The 22740-nt window shown below is 48.7% G+C and overlaps 4 protein-coding genes across 9 annotated transcripts; 2 read left to right on the top strand and 2 right to left on the bottom strand.

The window, feature by feature from the left end:
* TMOD4 (tropomodulin 4) lies at positions 101-5067 on the top strand. Of its 4 annotated transcripts, none has more exons than XM_005663458.3 (10): positions 101-296; positions 1286-1450; positions 1656-1812; positions 2128-2244; positions 3016-3105; positions 3289-3419; positions 3522-3629; positions 4016-4159; positions 4418-4562; positions 4944-5066. In XM_005663458.3, exons 2-10 carry the CDS (start codon positions 1328-1330, stop codon positions 4964-4966), a joined length of 1038 nt encoding a protein of 345 aa, XP_005663515.1. In that variant the 5' UTR covers positions 101-296; positions 1286-1327; the 3' UTR covers positions 4967-5066. The 4 variants fall into 4 exon arrangements, with proteins under 4 accessions (XP_005663515.1, XP_020944150.1, XP_013852613.1 ...); NM_001243294.1 differs by having other exon boundaries at positions 227-324; positions 4944-5067; XM_021088491.1 differs by lacking the exon at positions 1286-1450 and having other exon boundaries at positions 167-296.
* Positions 5565-8095, bottom strand: SCNM1 (sodium channel modifier 1). Its single transcript, XM_001929657.4, has 7 exons — positions 7926-8095; positions 7588-7658; positions 7259-7347; positions 7064-7161; positions 6867-6955; positions 6008-6202; positions 5565-5759 (listed from the first exon to the last, which is right to left on the bottom strand). Exons 1-7 carry the CDS (start codon positions 7974-7976, stop codon positions 5660-5662), a joined length of 693 nt encoding a protein of 230 aa, XP_001929692.1. The 5' UTR covers positions 7977-8095; the 3' UTR covers positions 5565-5659.
* Positions 8272-19148, top strand: LYSMD1 (LysM domain containing 1). The gene is given in 3 exon segments (NM_001243501.1): positions 8272-9047; positions 16825-17189; positions 17910-19148. Coding segments are annotated over 3 exon segments (684 nt in total). The 5' UTR covers positions 8272-8867; the 3' UTR covers positions 18049-19148.
* Positions 19147-22540, bottom strand: TNFAIP8L2 (TNF alpha induced protein 8 like 2). 3 transcript variants are annotated; one of them, XM_013997163.2, is made up of 2 exons: positions 22164-22540; positions 19147-20296 (listed from the first exon to the last, which is right to left on the bottom strand). In XM_013997163.2, exon 2 carries the CDS (start codon positions 20272-20274, stop codon positions 19675-19677), a length of 600 nt encoding a protein of 199 aa, XP_013852617.1. In that variant the 5' UTR covers positions 20275-20296; positions 22164-22540; the 3' UTR covers positions 19147-19674. The 3 variants fall into 3 exon arrangements, with proteins under 3 accessions (XP_013852617.1, NP_001191299.1, XP_005663517.1); NM_001204370.1 differs by having other exon boundaries at positions 19147-20234; positions 22164-22247; XM_005663460.3 differs by lacking the exon at positions 22164-22540 and adding an exon at positions 20578-22155 and having other exon boundaries at positions 19147-20234.

The raw sequence follows: 22740 nt of genomic DNA on the forward strand, positions 1-22740 counted from the left end.
GCAGACATCAGATAGGTAGGAATGGTGTGAGTCTCCTAGAACTCCAGTCTCCAGGACTTGGGCTTGCAGGAAGGGGAGGAGGTGCCATGGCTCTTAGTGGCCACTAGAGGCTCTCAGGGCTGGGCAGGGTATGGGGGCTGTGTATATGTGATCTCCCACTCCCCCCCACCTGGCCAGAGCTAAAATAATAAAATGCTGAGCTCACTGTTCCCCCACCCTCTGTCCCGGCACCCGGCTCCTCCTGTTGCCGGTACAGTGCTCCAGTAGAACAGACAGACCGACTGACAGAAGGGGAGGTGAGAAGGGAGGTGACCGCCAGGACTGGTAGGTGGGGAAGGCAGGGGGGCCTTATGGATCAGAGCCTGGTGGGGAATGGGAGGAGAAGAGTGGCTCCTTCTGGGAGTGATATGGAGTGTGTCTGTCTTTGTCCCTCTGTGTTTCTGTCACTGCCCTCTCTGAATCTTTCATATTCAGCATAACATGTATGTGTAGCTTGTGCGTATTTTTCATATTGTAAAAGATCATGCAAGTCTAATCCTCTCACCATTTTTAGAGAAACTTTATCCCATTTAGAAGACACTTCCCACCCATTGGACTGGTGTCACCTTCCTGTCCAAAGCCCAGGACAAATTATGGGAATTCAGTACCTTCTCCTAAGGCCATACCTCCCTTCCCCCAACCTGGAAGTACCCCAGCTCCTCTGAGCCCTTGCCTTCCCTTAGGATTTAGAATTTAAGCGAACAGAAAGTGAAATCTTGACCCCCCCACAGTAAGAGGAAATGAGAGTGGGGTAAGAGCACTGTCTTTCCCCCCTCAATCCTCCTTGCTTTCTTAAACCAGTTTAGGAAAAAGACTGGATTATGGGGAAGAAAGGAAGGATTTCCCTGAAGCTCTCTGCCTGCCCCCCTTCCTTTCAATAGGAACTGGGCTTGGGGCCAGCTGTGTTGGCGGGGCTCCCGGCAGCTGTGCTAGGGCAAGAGGCACTGACAGGCGAGGTTATAGGGGAGGGGTACTGCCAGGATTTCCCCATCAAACAATGGGAAGACAGATTCGGTCTGGATGCCTGGGATCCCCATCCAGAGTGGCTGGAAGCTATGGAAGCAGGAAGGAGGCTTGGGTTCTAACTAAACAACCTAACCTACCCCCATCTTCCCACACCCAGCTAGATTTCTATCCTCCAAGGCAACCAGTTAATTGTTCTGCCCCCCCGTGGCTTGTCTCTCTGTGTCCCTACTGTGTCCATGTCCATCTTTCCATTTCCAACCACTTTTCCCATGTACCCCAGGCTCCGTGAGTGCCACACAGTGGGGAGGGGGTGGGGGCCATCATGTCATCGTATCTGAAGGAACTGGAGAAATACAGAGACATAGATGAAGATGAGATCCTAAGGACCTTGAGCCCTGAGGAGCTAGAGCAGCTGGACTGCGAGCTACAGGAGATGGACCCCGAGGTAGGGGCTCCAGCACAGGGAACCAGGGGAAGTCCCCAGGTATTTGGGAAGGGTGTGGGGCCCGGGTGTCTGAGACCAGGGCTGTCTACTGGGACTGGAGTCCCAAGAGAGTCAGGGGAAAGGTGTCTGGAGCTGTTTTAGGGAGCCCTGGAGATGCCCCAGTCAGAGGGGAGGTCTGACTTGCTCCTCAAAACTCATCCCTAAGAACATGCTCCTGCCAGCTGGACTAAGACAACGTGACCAGACGAAGAAGAGCCCAACGGGGCCGCTGGACCGAGAGGCCCTTTTGCAGTACCTGGAACAGCAGGCACTAGAGGTCAAAGAGCGTGATGACTTGGTACCCTTCACAGGCGAGAAGAAGGGTATGGAGACACTAACATCCACGCCTCCCAGAACCCAAATAGTTGCCTCTCACATGTCCCCCCTCCAGCTTCCCTCTCACCTTCCAGCTCCTAGCTGCCCAGGGACTTGGCTGCCTACATCTGCATGCCAGCTCGCACTCTTCAGCTCTTGTAAGAGACCGAGGGGACCCAGGAGTCCCGAGCTTGTAGAGGATGCAGGCTTTACAGTGGCTCCTAGTGACCTAGCACTCCACCTCCTGGAGAAGGAAAGGAACCTGGAGGCCAGGATCCTAGGAGAAATGACCTGTACCTGAACCATCCTCATCTCCCCATCAGGGAAACCCTATATTCAGCCCAAGAGGGAAATTCCAAAAGAGGAGCAGATCACTCTGGAGCCTGAGCTCGAGGAGGCGCTGGCCCATGCCACGGATGCGGAAATGTGTGATATTGCAGGTGGGCAGCTGTGCAGAAGGGAGGACTTGGGAAGATGAGGGGCAGGGGAGTCCTAGCCATGCCAAAGGACTAGTAGGGAAGGCTCTGAACCAGGACATGGATGTTTGAGAAAGCCTGTGGTTTTGAATTTTTCTTGTTTACATAGGTATTCACTTATTTTTTAAAAATCTAGTAAGTTAACATTTCAAGGGAATTTTTACAGAGATAATGAAGCAAAACCATTCTGGCTAAAAACAGGAGGAAGTCCGACAGACCCCTTCATCCTGTAGCAGCCCCTTAGGGACCTTCCCTTAGCCCTGTCTCAGTGTTTTAAAAACCAGTGCCTTATGCAGTTTGATGGAAGGGACCCCTGGGACCAAGGAAGAGTGGGAACCTCTTTGGAAGAGAAAAAGAGGTCAGGCTTTAAAAATATAAGATTCAGGAGTTCCCGTCGTGGCGCAGCGGTTAACGAATCCGACTAGGAATCATGAGGTTGCGGGTTCGGTCCCTGCCCTTGCTCAGTGGGTTAACGATCTGGCGTTGCTGTGAGCTGTGGTGTAGGTCGCAGACGCGGCTCGGATCCTGCGTTGCTGTGGCTCTGGTATAGGCTGGCAGCTACAGCTCCGATTAGACCCCTAGCCTGGGAACCTCCATATGCCGGGGGAGCGGCCCAAGAAATGACAAAAAAAAAAAAGACAAAAAAAAATAAAAATATAAGATTCAAAATGGGAGGGAGCGGTTGGAGCAAGTCCCTTTTTCTCATTCCCTGTCCCCTCTCTGCTTTCTCACCAGCAATTCTGGGCATGTACACACTAATGAGCAACAAGCAGTACTACGATGCTCTCTGCAGTGGAGAAATCTGCAACACCGAAGGCATCAGCAGTGAGTCTGTTTAGGAGGATGGCCCCCAGGGCGCTTTGCAGGTGGTCCCAGAGTCTCAGCATAGGTAGCAAAGGGTGAAACAAGTGAAGAGGGAGAGGACATGATGCCTATGTGATAGGAGAACCAATGGGGAAGAGTTTGTGGGGGACATATTGGGGTTTTCTTCCTGCCCTCACCCACCAGGTGTGGTGCAGCCTGATAAGTATAAGCCGGTGCCAGATGAGCCCCCAAATCCCACAAACATCGAGGAGATACTGAAGAGTGTTCGAAGCAATGACAAGGAGTTGGAGGAGGTGAACCTCAATAATATCCAGGTATCTGACCCCCACCCTCTAAGGAATAACACTGTCCCAGTTATCCTAACTGCTGACGTAGGTGGGTCCCCAAGCCCATCATCTCCAATCCCCCCTTGACAGGACATCCCGATACCCATGCTAACTGAACTGTGTGAGGCAATGAAGACGAATACCCATGTCCGGAGCTTCAGTCTGGTGGCCACAAGGAGCGGTGACCCCATTGCCCATGTAAGGCTAGCTGACACCCCTAGCCCTCTCCCTGTACCTTGACATGTACCCCTGGCTGGGGTTATGCTGTGGGTGCTATTCCCATCATGCTCTCTTAGGGGAGCCCTGCTGGAGACGCCCAACTTCAGTCCTATGACTCACAGCTCCGAAATCATCAGATCATCTTCTGAAAGAGCCACAACCCCCTCTACCACCAACTCCACTGCACACGTCATCTCCCTGTTTTCCTCTCCTACCCTCCTCATTTCCGCCTTCCTTGAGCCCCACCTACACCTTAAGGACTCATTTCAAAGAGCTGTGTTTCCCTCTTGCTCCTGTTTTTTTCCCCTCCCTTCAATCATCTGTGAAACTGTCTCCTAATCCTAACCTAAATCCCCACTCCCCAGGCGGTGGCTGACATGTTGCGAGAGAATCGTAGCCTCCAGAGTCTGAACATTGAATCCAACTTCATCAGCAGCACAGGGCTCATGGCTGTGCTGAAGGCAGTTCGGGAGAATGCCACACTCACTGAGCTCCGCGTAGACAACCAGGTCAGCATGCCCTTGCCCTGGTCTTTGCAGTCAGCCACTACTCACTGAGCCTCCTCCCTAAGGAGCCACCGGGGTAGGACCTCATCTAATCTTGTTTGAATTCTCCTCTTCTTTGTCCCTATGTGGGGAGCCAAGGCAGTTCCTCTCATCCCCCACTCTTGAGAAACAAGCTTCTTAGACCTCCCAAAGGGTCAGGAGGCTGGGACTATGAACAGCCCAGAGAGGGTGGCTGACAGCTTCCACCTCTCCCTCCCCCAGCGCCAGTGGCCTGGAGATGCAGTGGAGATGGAAATGGCCACTGTGCTCGAACAGTGTCCCTCCATTGTCCGCTTTGGCTACCACTTTACACAGCAGGGGCCACGAGCTCGGGCGGCCCAGGCCATGACACGGAACAATGAATTACGTGAGTAACTGCAGACATGGTGTCGGGCTGCGGGGAGGCCAGGTAGGTGCGGAAGCTGGTAGATCCTCCTGAAAGCTGGCTTAGTGACTAAGAACCTGAACTTCTTCACACCGAGAAGTGATTAGAAAGTATACAGAAAAGCCCCTCTGCCCTAATATACACCAGCAGAGAGGTGGAAGGGAAACGAGACATACCTGTTAGGAGGCGTGGTATTTTGTGTGCCCTGTCGTTTCTTATTTTGTTAATGCAAGGTGGGCATGCTTGTTGGCCTAAGACATGACCTCTTTATGAGTCTGGCCAAGGAACTGGAAAGGAGAAGAGCACCTCTGCAGGAAGCAAGAGATGGAATAATGACTTGCATTGACTCTTCTTCCTTTATAGGTCGCCAGCAAAAGAAGAGATAACAGTACCCTCCCTTTATCAACTGGAGCCCGGAGCCCTGAATGCTTAAATTAAATCCTCATCTATCCCCCTTTCCTGTAAATAAAGGCCCTCTGTCCACTCTGCCTGCCTCCTTCCTTGGGCTTTGGGGTGGAAATCTTGGCGCTAACCCCTCAGGGTTACTGCCAGTTCATCAGGGGATTATTTATACTCTAGGGATCAGCAGGCAGGGAGGGTCAAGTTACCAGGAGGAGGTGGGGGGAGCTCTCTCCCTTGGTGTCCCCCATAACCTGGCCAATGCCTTCAGTCCCTTCTGCTCTCACAGGGTGGCTAAGCCCTGGCCCTGTTTCCAGACCTGTCCAGCTCCCACCCCCACCCCACCCAGTGCCTACCCAAAAACTTCATGTCATTTGAAGGAGGAAAAGACTCTGAGTGGAGGTGGGGAAGAAGTCAGACAACATGAAGGGCAAAGACCTCCTTCTGACAGACTTATTTTAGGGCACCGGGCTGCATGCAGCTGACGCTTGGCATGACTTTGGTAGAAGTGGGGGGAGGGGCTAGAAGTATGGGGAGCTGTGTACATTGCAGGGAAATATTGGCCAGGCTGAGAACGAACAGACCTGAAATCCTGAAATGAGACAAGGAACCAGACTCAAGGAAAGTCAGGCTCCCAGCGCCCACTATAGTTTATTTGTGAACTGAATGGGGAAAGAGTGTCAGTCCAAGGGGAGATCAGGGGGTTCCTCTTCATCAGAATCAAACTCAACATTCTCATCTTTTATCCATCGACCTTGTCCATCTGGGATCCATCCAGAACTGGAAATATCAGAACAAACAGAATCGATCAGGAAAGGAAATGTGTTAAGAATTTAGTAGCGGAGTTCCCTGGTAGCTCGGTAGTTTATAGATCTGCATTGTCACTGCTGTGGCACACTTCTGCATGCTGTGGGCATGGCCTCCCGCCCCCCCCAAAAGCTAGTAGGGATAAGTAATATTTGAGGTTTGAAAAAAGGAGAGCCAGAGAGAAAAGGGACAATCTGAGGAAAGTGATTCCGTACACTCACCTTCGAAGGGTGAGATAATGATCCAGAGCCCGTCTTCTTGTGGGGCTCATAGGTGCAGGGGATGAGACAGTGGCTGATTCCTTGGTTTGTGATGCAGCCGCAGGCTCAAGTTCCCTACTGATCCTCTCACTTTGGGATTCAACCTCTGGGGGTGAAAAAGCGGAACGAGAGACAGAGGGACGAGGGGCTTCTGGTCTGGGTAGAGAAGAATCAAAGTCTGTAAAAGCAGTAAAGGAAAGGACCAAATCTCCTGTAACTCCCAACCCCTTAAAGCAGTGCTTCCTAAACTGTATTCCTCAAGATATTAACAGGTGTTCTGCATAAAAAGGATTTTGGAATCAAATGAACTTAAGGAAAGCCTAAGTTAGTTTTTTCAGCTTTTTTTTTTTTAAGACTGTGTAGAACCCTGAAAATATACTGTTACTATTCTTTTTTTTGGTCTTTTTAGCGCTGCACTGTGGCATATGGAGGCTCCCAGGCTAGGGGTGAATGCAAGCTACAGCTGCCAGCCCTTACCACAGCCACAGTAACATGGGATCCGAGCTGTGTCTGCAACCTACACCACAGCTCACAGCAACACTGGATCCTTAACCCACCAAGCAAGGCCAGGGATCAAACCCTCATCTTCATGGATGCTGGTCGGGTTTGTTCACCGCTGAGCCATGATGGGAACTCGTAATATTACTATGCGTCAAACAGGATTACAAAATCCTATTTCCCAAACAAAATTCTTTTTTCCTGAAATTCAAGTTAGCATTTCCAGAACACTAGTATTCCTCAGAATCCAATTTGGAAAACAGTACTTTAGAGCGATCGATCTCCTGTTCCTCCCTACTTCTGGATTACCCACCCCACAGACCTGTTCTTTCGGCGGCAGCAACTGTTATAGTGAGGAGCTCTGTGCAGAGCACTCTGGGTAATAAGTCGAGTCTGGGTTAACAGAGGAGCCTGGCATGGAGATGGGAGACAAAGTCAGAACCTTCAGAGCTAGAAAGAATCCAGAGCCTTCAAGCCTAAGGTGTGCAGCCTGGAACACACCCTCCCCTCTCTGATTACCTCTGCTTTGGTCTCTTCTCTCCTCAATTCATTCTGTTGTCTTGGATTTGGCTCCAGGCCCTTTCCTGGGTGCTTCTTGCCATAGAAAAGCTGCAGGCCTCAGGAGAAAGGGAAAGAGAATTAAAAGGAGGGCACCCAGAGTGAATAAACCCTTTAAGGGTTTATTCTCTATGCTCTGTCTTCCCACAAACTTACTGGACAGATGTTTCTTGCCTGCACGGTGGGCAGTCAACATGGCCAGGGTGTCCAGTACCGGTCGGTGAGGACAGATGGCACAAGCAAAGCTAGAGAGGAGGAGAGAAGATAATTGGTTCCTGGGGAGTGGAGTCTCTGCCATAGGTTCCACCACAGCCTAGAACTCCTTTCCAAAGCCCAAATCCCAAGTCTCCCAGTCTCCACCACCAACATCCCTGTTACTCACTCCCCGCCAAAGATTCCTTGTTCTTTCCAATCTGCTTAATAACAAAAGTTTGTTGAGCCTCTAACCGCAGAACCCCCAGGCTTGATCCACTCCTAGTCCTCACCGTCCATCCCGTAGCATCAACGCCTCATCCTCTGGGATGTAACTCGCCAGCAGGTCCCCGACTCTCCGTTTCTGCAGGGAACAAGGGAAGAAATGAGGACGGGGTCAGCTGGATATGAGGGAGGAACAAAAAGGAAATGACAAGGACGAGGACTCAAAGGGAATAAAGGCCACAAGAAGGGTAGAGATCTGGGCTGAAGAAGGGGTGTCGGCCCAGTTCCAATCGTCTGGCTTCCTCCGCCCCCCTCCCCCGAGTTGTTGCCACAGCAACAAAACAGCTCCCTCACAGCCTTCAGACGGCAACTGAAGCTGCTCCAGATGCTCTCCTCTCGCGCTTACTTTGAGCACATTGAGTTGACTCCAATCGTCCCCTTCCCTCTTGAAAGACATCACGACTGTGAGAGCCCCAGAAATATAAGTTTTATCGCGCCGCGTTCGCCACTCCTTTCAGGCCACCGTAGCAAGAGTGGGACGTCTCCTTTCTTTCCTGTCTCTTTCCGGTTGGCCCCCTTACTTCCGGGATGCGCTTCCACGCATGCGCCGCGCGATCCCGAAAACCCGCCTCTAGCCCATAGAGGGGACTGCATTTCCTATGGTGCTCTGCGACCCCGCCGGCGCGGAGCCTTTTGGGAAATGAAGTCTTTTTTCAAAGAGCTTGCCGCCCTGCCCGATTCAGGCCCTTGCATCTTGGCAGATTAGAGGCGTTTGGAGAAAGAGGAACCTAGCTGTGGATCCCGAGTTTGAGAGTGTGACTGATTTGATGCGGAGCGTACCTTTGAGGATCTCTCAGGGGAAAGTGTGCTACAGATTCTCGCGGTCATCACGCCCTTCGCCTGAGGCCACAGCCCACCTGGAGTGGGCCTGATTAGTTCCCGACCCTAGCGACCAAGCCCGGGACGCGCGGAATCGGGGTTGGGGGCTGGGAGGTCTGGCGGACCGACCTGGGGGCAAACTCTGTAGTGTAGAGGAGGGTGTCTAGTGGTCAAAGGTCAGAGGTCAATGTCGCGAGTTGTGGGGGATCGAAAGTCGGAGGGGTACTAAGGAGAAACTCAGGTAGGGACTGAACAGTCAGGTTACAGGTTTGTGGGAAAAGGCCTTGGAAGGCGGGGAAGCCAGGAGTCAGAGGTCGCCTAGTGGGGGGAAGGCGGAGAGACTTAGGAGAGAACACAGAAAGGGAAAGGAATCCTCCAGATTTTCATTCCCAGACCCCGGGCCTGTCACTATCGGTCACTTGGCCGGGCCTCCCGCAGTTGCAACTCCAGTTGTCCGCAGGGTGAGGAGATGGCCTCTCCCTCTAGACAGGCCCCCCTCGGGGGGTCAGGACTGCTTCAAGGGAGCCGGGCTCGTTCTTATGGAAGCCTTGTGCAGTCTGCCTGCTCCCCGGTGAGGGAAAGACGCCTGGAGCATCAGTTGGCGCCCGGAGACACCCTGGCTGGACTAGCACTCAAATACGGGGTGACGGTGAGTCTTCCAGGATTGGGACGCAGACACTCAGAAAAGATTTATTCCTCATGAGGATATAGTGGCCCTCTGGGCAACTTCACCTGAAATTTTCCTAATTGTGTCTAAATTAGTTAATTGTGATAAATTAATTGACAAGGGTCCCATCTCGTGTTGCACTGTCTGGTTGAGACAAATCCTGTCTCAATATCCCGGTGGAGGTGAGCAGCTCTTATTTATTATACCAGTCACTATACTAAAGACTTTACATCCATTAGCGCATCTGATCGTCACATCCCTATCAAGCATACAATTATTATACCCTTTTTATAGGTGAAGAAACTGAGACTTAGATTGGTTAACCAATTTGACCAAGGTCAAATAACTAGTAAGTGCTGGAGTGAATATTCAAACAAATCTATCTTACTCCAAAGCCCATACCCTTTTGTTTTATTTTGTTTTGGCCAGGGATTGGCCAGGAAGTTCCTGGGCTAGGTATTGAACCCTCACCACAACAGAGACACAGCAGTGATGCCACCAGACCCTCAACCCACTGAGCCACCAGGGAACTCCAAAGCCCCTACAATTAACCACATAGAAATGTTTTAAATGAGAATGTTGAAACATTTATGGGAAATAATGAAGAGCTGGTTTTTAGTTCTAAGTTCCTTAAGTGCCTGTCTCTTGTTCTTTTTTCCTCTTCAGTGCTCTGCCTCCTTTTCAGAAAGGTAGCCTTGTTGGTACAAAATAGGTACTCCCAGAGTTCCTGTCGTGGCTCAGTGGTTAACGAATCCAACTAGGAACTATGAGTTTGCGGGTTCCATCCCTGGCCTTGCTCAGTGGGTTAAGGATCTGGCTTGTCGTGAGCTGTGGTGTAGGTCGCAGATGCGGCTCAGATCCTGCATTGCTGTGGCTCTGGCGTAGGCCGGTGGCTACAGCTCCGATTAGACCCCTAGCCTGGGAACCTCCGTATGCCGCAGGTGCGGCCCTAGAAACACAAAAGACCAAAAAAAAAAACAAACAAACAAACAAAAAAACCCCCACAAAATAGGTACTCCCTATGCCAAGTATTTCAGGTCATGGACAGGGTATATTTAGTAGGTGTAAAAATACATTGCTTTAAAGTTGATAAGGTAGGAGTTCCCTGTTGATCTAATGGTTAGGACTTGGTGCTTTCACCACCAAAGATGATGAAATTTATGGCTAAGTTCAATCCTTGGTCTGGGAACTGAGATGGTACATCAAGTTGCTGCACACCTTGGCCAAAAAAAAAAGTTGATGAGGGTTTTTCTTCCATATTTCTGTAGCCACACAGTTTTTGTGCTTGGTATGTTCAAACCACTGTGGTAACCATCTTGGGAGATGGAACCATAAATAAAATGTAGAGTTGCTGCCCTCATGTAGTTTACAGTCTAGTGAGAAATGGACAGGGACACAAATAATGATTGTAGGTGACAGAATATGGTGAGTTTGTAGAGGGGTTAACAAAGAGTGGGAAATCAGGAAAGATTAATTTTTTTTTTTTTTTTTTTTTGTCTTTTTAGGGCCATACCCCACGGCATGTGGAGGTTCCCAGGCTAGGGGTCTAATCAGAGCTGTGGCTCCCGGCCTTCACCATAGCCACAGCAATGCCAGATCTGAGCCTCATGGTTCCTAGTCGGATTTGTTTCCACTGCACCTCGATGGGAACTCCCAGGAAAGATTAATTTTTATCTCAAAGGGGACAGTGCAGATTTTAAGGGAGTCATCACAATGGGCCTTGAAAGACAGGCATTCCCTTCTCTTGCTCCTCTCTATAAACCTATGTAATCCAGTGGTTTACACCTTTTACGTTTTTGTCTTTCCAATAGCTTGTATACTTTTTTTAAGGGCCAGAATGATTTCTTTTCAATTTTATTTCTTTTTTTTTTTTTTTAATCTTTTTTTGCTATTTCTTTGGGCTGCTCCCGCGGCATATGGAGGTTCCCAGGCTAGGGGTCTAATCAGAGCTGTAGCCACCGGCCTACGCCAGAGCCACAGCAACGCAGGATCCGAGCCGCGTCTGCAACCTACACCACAGCTCACGGCAACGCCAGATCGTTAACCCACTGAGCAAGGGCAGGGACCGAACCCGCAACCTCATGGTTCCTAGTCGGATTCGTTAACCATTGCGCCACGACGGGAACTCCCTCAATTTTATTTCAATAGAGATTGGCATAGTCCCATAGTCCCCAGCTTAATAGCTTTTTTTTTTTTTTTTTTTTTTTTTTTGCTTTTTAGGGCCGCACCCACGGCATATGGAAGTTCCTGTGCTAGGGGTCAAATTGGAGCTACAGGAGTTCCCGTCGTGGCGCAGTGGTTAACGAATCCGACTAGGAACCATGAGGTTGCGGGTTCGGTCCCTGCCCTTGCTCAGTGGGTTGACGATCCAGCGTTGCCGTGAGCTGTGGTGTAGGTTGCAGACGTGGCTCGGATCCCGAGTTGCTGTGGCTCTGGCATAGGCCGGTGGCTACAGCTCCGATTCAACCCCTAGCCTGGGAACCTCCATATGCCGCGGGAGCGGCCCAAGAAATAGCAACAACAACGACAAAAGACAAAAAAAAAAAAAAAAAAAAAAAAAAATGGAGCTACAGCTGCTGGCCACAGCCATAGTCACAGCAACGCAGGATCCGAGCTGCATCTGCGACCTACACCACAGTTCACGGCAGCAACGCCAGGTCCCTGACACACTGAACGAGGCCAGAGATTAAACCCGCAACCTCATGGTTCCTAGTTGGATCCATTTCTTCTGTGCCACGACCGGAACTCCCCAGTTTTTTTTTTTTTTTTAAGGGCCACACTTGCGGCATATGGAAGTTCCCAGACTAGGGGTCAAATCCCAGCTAAGGCTGCCAGCTTACGCCACAGCCACAGCAATGCCAGATCCAAGCCGTGTCTGCAGCCTACACCACAGCTCACAGCAACACCGGATTCTTTAACCCATTGAGCAAGGCCAGGAATCAAACCCTCATCCTCATGGATGCTGGTCGGGTTCATTACCGCTGAGCCACAAAGGGAACTCCTTAATAGATGTTTTTTGAGTAAATGAAAGTGTGGCTCAGATTTCCATACATGGAGACTGGGAGTACAGTAGAGTGAACATTTCAAGTAGAGGGATGGCCTAACCAAAGGAAGCAGATATGAAAGTACTGGGCAGTTCTTTCATCCCAGCAAAGGCCGAGGGAGCCATGCTGCGAGTGAATCAACAATTATTTTTGAGGTTTTCTTACAGCCCTGTCCCTTTCTGAGTACAGAAAAGCTCTGTAGTTCTAAGTTCTGTTCTCATTGTGCTACTTACTAGCTGAGTGACTGAATAGTCAATCACTTCCCCTGTCTGGGGCTTCAGTTTCCTCACCATTTGTAAAATGAGGAAGATGCATTAAATAAAAAACTTAGGTAACTAAATCACCCTAAGTTATTATCTATCTGTCATTTAAGGAACCCTTAGTATGTGCCAAGCTCTTATATTATCTCCATAAAACTTTATGAGGTATATATAACTATTTCCATTTAAAAATAAGGAATATCACTATGTTGTACATCTGAAATTAGTATAATATTGTAAGTTAATTATACTTCAATAAATTTTTTTTAAAGATAAGGAGATTGAATTTTAGATAACTTGCCATAGACTATACAACTAATCTAATTAGTAAAGCCAGGATTCAGACGAGGTCGTCACATTCTAAAATTCTCACTTTGACCTGCTCTATTAAAATGACTAGATTCTAATGGCCTTTATAGCTCTTGGCTCAATGGATGTGGAAAATTGTGCCCTTATATGGTACTTCTAGGGAATAATAAAAGAGACAGAAAGTTCACAGATAAATTCATGTCATCTTGGAACTAGAAGGGACCCTAGGATATTATCTAAGCAAAATACACTGACTAGCATCAAAACACTTGGCAGAGTAAAATTACAAAACTGCAAGCCACTTTCAATTTTTTTTATTGTTCAGATCAATCGGTTTTATTTTTAAACTCATTATAGCATAAGATTTTATTAGTCAAGTTTATTATAGTAGTCTTGCCCTAGGATGGAAACAGCTTTCTTATTTGACAGATATAAGGATTATGATTTCCTAAACTGGTGCCATTATGGGATGAAGTTTTGGTAAAACTGGCTGCGTGGCCTCTGGTAATAAAATACTGATATAATATATCTGTGGTTTCTACATTTTATGATCTAGTTTATTTACTCATAAAGCATTAGAGAGCCTCTGCTGTGTGCCAAGTTTGCATGATGCTGAGGAGCACCTTAGGGACAGAGATAGCAAGTCACCAATCCTGTCCAGTTTGGGCAGGACAAATATGCAAAGAGGCAAATAATAATGTAATAGGGTAGGTATTATTACAGGTGTATTTACAGTATGCATTGGGAGAAGATAACACAAAGGGAAAGATAGTTGATGAGAAATTTTCCAGGCAGAGAAGTGAATAGTGGAGAAGTGTTCCCGGCAAATAAAGACACAAAAGTGTGAGAGATCATAAAATGTTGGAGTAAAAATGTAAAGTTCAGGATGGTGAAATGTATAGGTGGCAAAAGAAGAGAGATGTGGCTGGACTTCCTATGAGGGCTAGATTAAGAATGCCCTTGAATGCTAATGTGGATTTTATCTCTGAGCCAGTGGGGAGCCATGGAAGGTTTAGAAGCAGAGTAGTGGGTTGATCAGATTAACTTTTAAATTATTGGTTTTTTTTTTTTAACTTTATTTTTGGCCGCTCCCATGCATGCCAAAGTTCTTGGGTGATGGATCAAATGGGCACCGTGGCAGCGACCTGAGCCACAGCAGTGACAGCAACCTGCTGAGCCACCAAGGAACTATCAGAGCTTTTTTTTTTTTTTTTTTTTTTGGTCTTTTTGTCTTTTCCAGGGCCGCACTCATGACATATGGAGGTTCCTAGGCTAGGAGTCTAATCGGACCTGTAGCCTGCAGCCTATACCAGAGCCACAGCAACGTGGGATCCGAGCTGAATCTTTGACAAACGATACCACAGCTCACGGCAACGCTGGGTCCTTAACCCCCTGAGCAAGGCCAGGGATTGAACCCACAACCTCATGGTTCCCAGTCGGATTCGTTAACCACTGAGCCACGAAGGGAACTCCCAGATTAATTTTTTTAGAAAGATATCAGTGGAATGGAGGATGAGTTCAAATGGAGAGAGGAAGACCAGTTACATCTTATAATACCCAGATGAGAAATACTAAGAATATATTCTAATTTAGTAGCACTAAGTGTGAAGATGAGACCAGATGTGAGAGAGGTTTTTGCAGCATTTTTGATGACCTGTTTGGTATGAGTAGTGAAAGGAAAGAGTTAAGGATGACAAGGTAACAGTGATATTTCTACCTTGAGAGGCAGGTAGATACCTAGATGGTGATGCCTGTCACTGTTTTCAGTGTTGAATAAATAGGTACTAAATACATGCTTGATCAGTGAAGTTATTAATTCACCGGAAGGAGTAAAAAGGCCCAGAATTCTAGTTCTAGCTCTATCAAAAACTTGCTAGGTAAGTAACTTCACCTCTTTGAGCCTCGGTTCCTTCTTTAACAGAAGTTCTCAAAGTGAGTTCCAGGGAGCCCTAGGAGTCCCTAAGACTCTTTAAGGATCCACTAGATCAAAACTATTTTCATTGTAATAGTAATTACTTATCTCCTCCATTCTTGGGTGTTTTCATTGTGGCTCAGTGGGTTAAGAATCCGACTAGTGTCCATAAGGATATGGGTTCAATCCCTGGCCTTGCTCAGTGGGTTAAGTGTCTGGTGTTGTCACAAGCTGATACATAGGTTAAGGATACGGCTCAGATCTGACGTTGCTGTGAATGTGGTATAGCTGTGGCTCTGATTAGGTCCCAATCCAGGAACATCCATGTGCTGCAGCTGCGGCTACAAAAAGAAAAAATTTGAAAAATACCTTTTCCAGAGTTCCCATTGTGGCGCAGCGGAAATGAATCTGACTAGGAACCATGAGGTTGCGGGTTCGATCCCTGCCCTTGCTCAGTGGGTTGGGGATCCGGCGTTGCCATGAGCTGTGGTGTGGGTTGCAGATGCAGCTCAGATCTGGCATTGCTGTGGCTGTGATGTAGGCCAGCGGCTACAGCTCCGATTAGACCCTTAGCCTGGAAACCTCCATGTGCCTCGGATGCAGCCCTAAAAGGACAAAAAGACAAAGTAAAATAAAATAAAAAATATCTTTTCCATTTTCATGAGAGTACTGTATTTTCCAGAGGCTGTGAGACATGTGATCCTGCAGCAGATTGAATGTAGAGGCAGATAGGAGAATCCTGTTGTCTTCTATTAAGTCCAACATAAAAGTGGTTTATAAAAATGTAAAATAGTACCTTTCTTCTGGCGACATTTCTTTGTTTTTGTTTGGAAAATTAGTGATTTTTTATTAAAATATTTGTTAATAGGTAATAGGTTTGTTACTGTTATTTATTTATTTATTATTATTTTTTTTAGGGCCGCACCCACGGCATATGGAGGTTCCTAGGCTAGGGGTCAAATTAGAGCTGTAGCTGCCGACCTTTGCCACAACTACACCAGATCTGAGCTGCATCTGCGACCTACACCACAGCTCACAGCAACGCCAGATCATTAACCCACTGAGGGAGGCCAGGAATCAAACCCGTAACCTCATGGTTCCTAGTCAGATTCGTTTCTGCTGCGCCACGATGGGAACTCCCAGGTTTGTTATTTTTAAAGCAAATGTTTTTAAATTTTTTAGCTTTAATTTATAGTACATTAAATATAGATAGCTGTGATCATCAAAAATAAATAAAAGCATTTCTTCTCCATACTTTTTTTTTTTTTAAGGACCACATCAGAGGCATATGGAAGTTCCCAGACTAGGGGTCAAATCAGAGATGCAGCTGCCGGCCTACACCACAGCTCACAGCAATGCCAGATCCTTAACCTCCTGAGCGACACCAGGGATCAAACCTGCATCCTCATGGATACTAGTTGTATTTGTTTCCACTGCACCACGGGAACACCCCTCCATACTTTCTAAAATCTGAAGGGGGCCCCCAAGACCAAAAAGTACGAAAACTGCTAATTAATCAAATAGGATAGCATCAGCCCACTGTATTTACGGTACTTAGAGGGTCAGATGAGACTTTGTACAATCACTTTAAAAGGAATGAGGGAGTTCCCACTGTGGCGCAGTAAGTTAAGTATCCAACTGCAGTGGCTTGGGTTACTTCAGAAGTGCAGGTTGGATCCCTGGCCCATCACAGCAGGTTAGAGTATCTGGTATTGCCACAGCTGTGGCTCAGATTCAATCCCTGGCCCAGGAACTTTCATATGCCACAGGTGCGGCCATAAAAAATTTTTTTTAATTTTTAAATAAAAATAATAATCAAAGACATGAGATGGAGTTCCCTTGTGGCACAGTGGGTTAAGGATCTGCTGTTTTCACTGCAGTGGTTCAGGTCATTCTGTGGCACTGGTGCAATCCCTGGCCCAGGAACTTCCACATGTTATGGGCACAGCCAAAAAAATAAAAGGCATGAGATGCTGTAGAGATGCTAGATTGATTGCTGGAGTTCCTGCTGTGGTGCACTGGGATTGGCGGCATCAGGGCCAGGATGCAGGTTTGATCCCCAGCCCAACACAGTGGGTTGAAGACTCCGGTGTTGCAGCTGCAGTGTAGGTCACAGCTGTGGCTCGGATCTGATCCCTGGCCCGGGAACTCCATATGCCTCAGGGTGGCCAAAAGAGAAAAAAAAGAGAGAGATTGTTTATACTGTCATTAATTGTGATTTTATTTTTTTAAAGATGGAACAGATTAAACGTGCAAACCGACTTTATACTAATGACTCCATCTTCCTGAAGAAAACCCTCTACATCCCCATTCTGACAGAGCCCAGAGACTTGTTCAATGGTTTGGAATCTGAGGAAGAGAAGGATGGAGAGGAAGAGGTACAGCCAAGTAAGGATGAAGTATGGTCACACTCAGCTGAGAGGAAGAAACAAGAAACAGGTCCGGGACGAGCCAATGGTGAAGTCCTTCCCACTCCTGGCCAGGAGCCCCCGACTCCCATCCATGACCTCTCTGCCTCTGACTTCCTTAAGAAGCTTGATTCACAGATCAGCTTGTCAAAGAAGGCTGCTGCCCAGAAGCTGAAAAGGGGGGAAAGTGGGTGAGTCTTGAATGGTCCCATCTAAGTCCCTCCATAGACTTCTCTGTTCCTCTAACTTTACCTGACCAGACACAAAGTAAGTAAGCACAGTGTCAGCAGGAGCCAGGTGAAGCCTTTTCCTCAAGTAGCCCCAAGACAATGAACAGAGTCTGTGGCTGCTGGAATGAGTAGAGGCACTGGGAAATGGTTCTATGTTTTCTTTGGAGTGGGATAGTTGACTGTTTTGTTTTTGGGGTTTTTGTTTTTTTTTTTTTTTTTTGCTTTTCAGGGCCACACCAGCGGCAAAAGGATGTTCCCAGGCTAGGAACATCAGAGTCTATGCCACAGCCACAGCCACACCAGATCTGAAATCAGAGTCTATGCCACAGCCACAGCCACACCAGATCTGAGCCATGTCTGTGACCTATACCACATCTCATGGTAACACTGGATCCTTAACCCACTGAGCAAGGCCAGGGATCGAACCCATATCCTTATGGTTACTAGTCTGATTTGTTATTGTTGAGCCACAATGGGAACTCCTAGTTGACTGTTCTTACTGCTCCAATGATCTGAGAAGGACCAGGACGGTTAGGATTTACCCAGAAGGTATGGAGACTCCATCTGAGAGCAACCAGCTGAAGTATATTAGGAGAGGAGGACGGCTTTCCATGTACCTCTTCACTTGGCCCCAACTCAGGCTCTTGATCTGTCACTTGTTCGCCCTTTTCCTACCTGCAGGGTACCTGGGGAGGATTCAGGTCTTCACCTGAGCTCTCCTCGGATGCAGCAACGAGCAGTCCTAGGTCCTGTGCCACTGACCCGGACCTCTCGGACCCGGACCCTTCGAGACCAGGAGGATGAAATCTTCAAACTCTGACGTCCCCAGAACTGACTGAGAGAAGCAAGATGTTGAAGAGGGAGAGAGGAGCCTGAGGTGAGGCTCAAGAACACAGCTTCCCAGCCCACCTCCCTTCCTCCTGCCATCTTCCCAGCCTCCTTGTCCATTAGGAGTTCCTTAGCCTGGAGCAGTTCTACTGGCAAGGGTAGGGGGTGGGAAAGAGACCCCTTCTCATTTCTTGGGCTGAATCTAGAGTTGTCCTTTAAATTCAAAAGGCTCTTAACATCCTTGCTGCCTTTCCCATCCCTCTCACCATTCCTTGGCCTTAGAGCAGGGAGGCAGGGACTCCTCCAGCCCCCAACTTCCTCCCCCCTCCAATGATATTACCTAATTTATTTGGTGCTATACTGAAGTAATATTTATTTGCTGTATCTTACTCTTTCCCACTCTTAGCCAAAAAATAAGATTTCTATAGCCCTGGGGTGAGGAGAACCCAGGAACAGGGAGTTAGCTGATGACTGTTGGCTCCCCTGCCCAGCCTTCTTAGCCAACGGTATTATTGAGAAAGGGCAGTCAGTGATCCAGCCCCACTGCAGGGAATGGCACACTGTGCCGGCCTTTCCCCCAATTGCAAAGGAAAGAATTTTGGCTCGGTCTTGACTAACCAGGTTCATGTAACTTTTTCACGACTCTTGCTCAGAGAACAAGCCAGTGATGTAGGGTCTGGGACTCTCCATGCCACCAGTTCACCCTTCTAATCTGCTCCTCTGTTCAACCTGTGTGAGGCTAAGGGCTGGAAGAAGAATTGCCCTGGAGTTTGAAGAGGAGGACAGCTGTGGGAGTCTTTTTGTTGTGGGAGTCTCTTTGTTATGCCCCCTCCTTACCAGAGCCTGTTGATCTATGCCTTGCTCCTCACTGCATATTTATTTGAAATTTGTAGCACTGATCTGCAGTACAGTTTTTTTGAGTTTCTTGAACAGAAGAAGTAGGCAAGGGAACCCCAGTGGTACTGGAAATATGCCTCAGTCTCCTGTATGGAAATGGTGAGAGGTGAGATGAGTGATGTTTATATACCTCTTTCCTCTGTGATGATCAAAAGATATAAGAAGCTGGAGAGATTAAACATTGAGCCCTGTGCATGTTTGAATAGTTTTATTTCCTCTGTGAGACTCTCCCCTGCCCTAGCCCTTCTTCCTGCCCTCTAGAGCAGAGCCCCTGGTATCTGTCCAGGCTCTGCCTAGAGCTGAAGGTCTAGGATGTCTCTAAGGGCCCCCTTCCCCCACTCCCTGCCCCCTGTCTTTAGTGTCCCCAGAGGAGTTCGATGGGCTATGGCTTCTTCCCCTGGTTCTGAGGGGAGGGGGCTTCCCTGTTTGAAACGTCTCTTATGGGAAAAATAGAGATCCAAGTTTCACTTCGTCTTTTTCAGGCAGCTCTGTTTCCTGTCTTGGGGCTGGAGTGGGAGAGAGGCTTCAACCCTCGGCATTGCTTCTTCTCCACCAGCAGTTTGGGGGTGGGGTGGTCTCAGAGTCAAAAGCACTCTTGGGAAAGACTGAAGCCTGAGGACTGAAAGGCATTAGTGCGGATGAGTAGGGTTAGAAAGCCCGTTATCTGTTGTTTTCTCAGTCAGCCATTTCGCCAAGAAGGAATGTGCTGGGTTCAGGGCCCTCAGAGTTTCCCCTCATCCAGCAGCTTCCTGAGCCCATCACAGATCTTGCCAAGGCGCGAGGTGAAGTCAGGCCCATAGAGCGCCGTGAGCAGGCCCAGGTCGGAGAAGTGATCAAACACATGGCGGATGCGGCCGTGTGACTTGGGTGTGAGGTGCTGTGCCACCAGCTCCAGCAGCATATCCCGGCACTCGGTCAGCAGGCTGGCCAGCACAGCAGCCTCGAAGGTGAAGTCCACCTCGCTAAAGCTGAGCACCGTCATGGCGCCCTGCCGCAGCTTTTGGCGAAAGCGGGTAGCCAAGGCCAGCTCGCTGGGGCTAAAGCAGCCACTTCGGTGCAGCACAGCCACCTTGATGGCCACCTTGATCAGGTCCTTGATTACCCTCTGGGCCTGGGGCCTGCTGTGTGTGTACTCTTTGGACACACGGTAGAGCTCATCTAGCACTTCGCTGCTCGTCTCATCGATGAAGAGGTGAACCACAGACCGACCTGCCATCTTACTCAGTAGCTTCTTCTCCGCTTGCAGCGCCAGACTCTTTGAGCTGAAGGACTCCATGGTTCCTGGGGGTGGGGGTGGGGGTGCGGGCATGTGGTCAGTCATTAGAAGAAAGGCCGCAGGTTTCCTTAGAAAGAGAGAAATGGCTTTTCCCCTTTCTGTCTCTTTGGTTTCTAGCTCATCATCATCTTTGTTTGTCATCTTTCCCCCTGGGCCCCTTCAGCCCTCTGTGCTTTCTTCCCATTTTTTTCCTTTAGTTCTGTAGGAAATCTTGATCTTTAAAATAGCCTGAGGAGCAGTAACAGCTTTGGCTGGAGGAATGAGGGCACGCAGGAGGCTAGCCCACCACCAGTTAAGACCCCAAGGGAAGTAGGCTGTTGCTACTACAGTGGAGAAGGTGAAGCTTACCTGGCAGGTAGTTCTCATAGCTGCCATTTTTGGACACACACTGGGTACTGTACTTCTGTGAGGTGCAGGTATTACTCTCCTTGTTTTACAGCTGAGCAAACTGAGGCTTACATTAAGTAATTTACCCAAGGTCAAACACAACTGATTTTCAGACTCCAAAAGCCCATGTCAGGGAGTGTGCTGTCCTACCTTTAAAGAAGTGAGAAATATAGGGGTCCTGGGAGTCCTGATAAAAATAATAACTAGGAGCTCCCGCTGTGGCGTAGCGGAAACAAGTCTAACTAGGAACCTTGAGGTTGCAGTTCCGATCCCTGGCCTTGCTCAGTGAGTTAGGATCCATTGTTGCCGGGAGCTATGGTGTAGGTCACAGATGTGGCTCAGTTCCTGCGTTGCTGTGGCTCTGGCATGGGGCGGTGGCTGCAGCTCTGATTAGACCTCTAGCCTGGGAACCTCCATATGCTGCGGGTATAGCCCTAAAAAGACAAAAAGACAAAAAAAAAAAAAAAAAAAAAAAACTTAATATTTATTGAGAACCTACTATGTGCCAAGCGCTTTATGTGAATTATTTCTGTCTTCCCAGCCTGTTGTAAGGGAGGTGTCCCTAGTTTGCAATGAGAAAAATGAAACTAAGAGAAATTAAGCAACTTGGCTAAAGTCACTAGCAAATGATAAAAGTGGGCTTTTACCAAGTGGGCCAAATAATCCAAAGACAGCCTCCTTCCTTGGAATGCTCTCAGTAAGGTTGAAGCACACTGAGGAAGCCTGAGAAATGCAGAGTCCTAGAGGTGTTGGGCCTCTGCTGGGCCTGAGCTGAGGACACCCTGGTGGCACGTCAGCTGTATGTATCCAGGGCATGCTCCCCATGGTCTTTGCCTGTGGTGGTTCTGCTTGTTTTGCTTCTTACTTCCCCCTCCCCTGCTCTGCAGGATGTGGCTGTGACCGCAGTGAGGAGCAGCCTCACCCTCTCCCCCAACTGAAATGGGAGTATGAAGAAGCAGGGGAGGTGGGTAACTGGGGGGATTCTCCTCCAGCTGAATCAGTCTGGTGGGAACCTGGTGCCCCACTTCGCTCCCGGTTTTGCTGGGGCTTTCTGGAGCGCGCTTTACAGCCGGAAGAGGAGATTGCTCCATGTGAGCCTTCCTTCCTCCTTGGCCTTCCTGTTACCCAGCTCTCCTCTGCCCCCAGTGCCATCTCATATTTGTTCCACTGTCCTCTCCCTCTCTCCCTGTTTCAGTCTCCCCTTTTCTCTTGTCTGGATCCTGCCATGTGATCCTCTGGCCATGCTCTCCCTCTGGCCCTGGCATCTACCTCCATGTCTCCTAAGATTGCCTTGCATCTCTCAGCAGTGTGTCCCATACCCATCTCCATTGCCATCCCTCCACCCTGCCCCCACCCATCCCAAAGCGTGTCTTTCTCTCTGAGGCTTCCTTGCCCCAGGGAAAACTGAGCTGGACCTCCCCACTGGGGACTCAAGAATTCTATCAAATGAGAGTCTCACAATTTGGGAAGCTCAGGTCAGCAGAGCTGGGATTCTCCTGCCACCATCACCCCTAAAGCCTACCCTTCTGTCATTGCTGATCCCTCACCTGCCGCGCCCTGGGTGCCAGTCTTGCCTTGGATGTTCCGGGAGAGCTGACAGAATGGAGAAGCTCCTAAGTGAGAGGCTCTTTGGCCTGGCCCCACCCCCAAACCCCGCCTACCTACTCTGTGCTCAACCTCCGGTTCATCACACTGTCACCAAAAAGGTCTGTGAATGAGAGCCTCCTGGAATTAAGACAAAAGTCAAAAGGAATGGTTCTCTGTAGGAAACAGTCTCAATTCTTTGAGGTGAAAAGAAAGGACTGTACATCCCCTGCTCCCAAACTGTCTGTCTGCCTCTTTCTATCCTTCTGCCCAGTTCCTTGTGATCTTTTCTTACATTTCTATGGTTCAAGGGAAACGTGAAGTACAAATTGCTGGGGTGGGGGAGTCAGAGGGGAAAGCTCTGAAGATTGGACTGAGAGCAGTGACTCTAAAGGCAAATTAGACATCAGCAGGTCTGAGTGTGTCCCTGGAATCTGTAGGAATGGATGCTGCTGTGGGGCAACATTACCAGGAGCATATGCTTCTAGGGCCTGGCTGGGTAAGGGTGTCTCCACCCTTAATACTATAGAGAGGAAGATG

The sequence above is a fragment of the Sus scrofa genome, chromosome 4 (genome assembly GCF_000003025.6).
Source record: "Sus scrofa isolate TJ Tabasco breed Duroc chromosome 4, Sscrofa11.1, whole genome shotgun sequence".
Classification (NCBI taxonomy): domain Eukaryota; kingdom Metazoa; phylum Chordata; class Mammalia; order Artiodactyla; family Suidae; genus Sus; species Sus scrofa.

What these genes read in the sequence shown, in the direction of transcription:
- TMOD4 (XM_005663458.3), top strand. Translation starts at nt 1,328, where the DNA reads ATGTCATCGTATCTGAAGGAACTGGAGAAATACAGAGACATAGATGAA. An exon ending in TACAGGAGATGGACCCCGAG is followed by an intron (nt 1,451 to 1,655) that starts GTAGGGGCTCCA and finishes CTCATCCCTAAG; the next exon opens with AACATGCTCCTGCCAGCTGG. An exon ending in GGAAATGTGTGATATTGCAG is followed by an intron (nt 2,245 to 3,015) that starts GTGGGCAGCTGT and finishes CTTTCTCACCAG; the next exon opens with CAATTCTGGGCATGTACACA.
- SCNM1 (XM_001929657.4), bottom strand. Translation starts at nt 7,976, where the DNA reads ATGTCTTTCAAGAGGGAAGGGGACGATTGGAGTCAACTCAATGTGCTC. An exon ending in TTGATGCTACGGGATGGACG is followed by an intron (nt 7,348 to 7,587) that starts GTGAGGACTAGG and finishes CCTCCTCTCTAG; the next exon opens with CTTTGCTTGTGCCATCTGTC. An exon ending in CATTATCTCACCCTTCGAAG is followed by an intron (nt 5,760 to 6,007) that starts GTGAGTGTACGG and finishes TGATATTTCCAG; the next exon opens with TTCTGGATGGATCCCAGATG.
- TNFAIP8L2 (XM_013997163.2), bottom strand. Translation starts at nt 20,274, where the DNA reads ATGACTGACCACATGCCCGCACCCCCACCCCCACCCCCAGGAACCATG.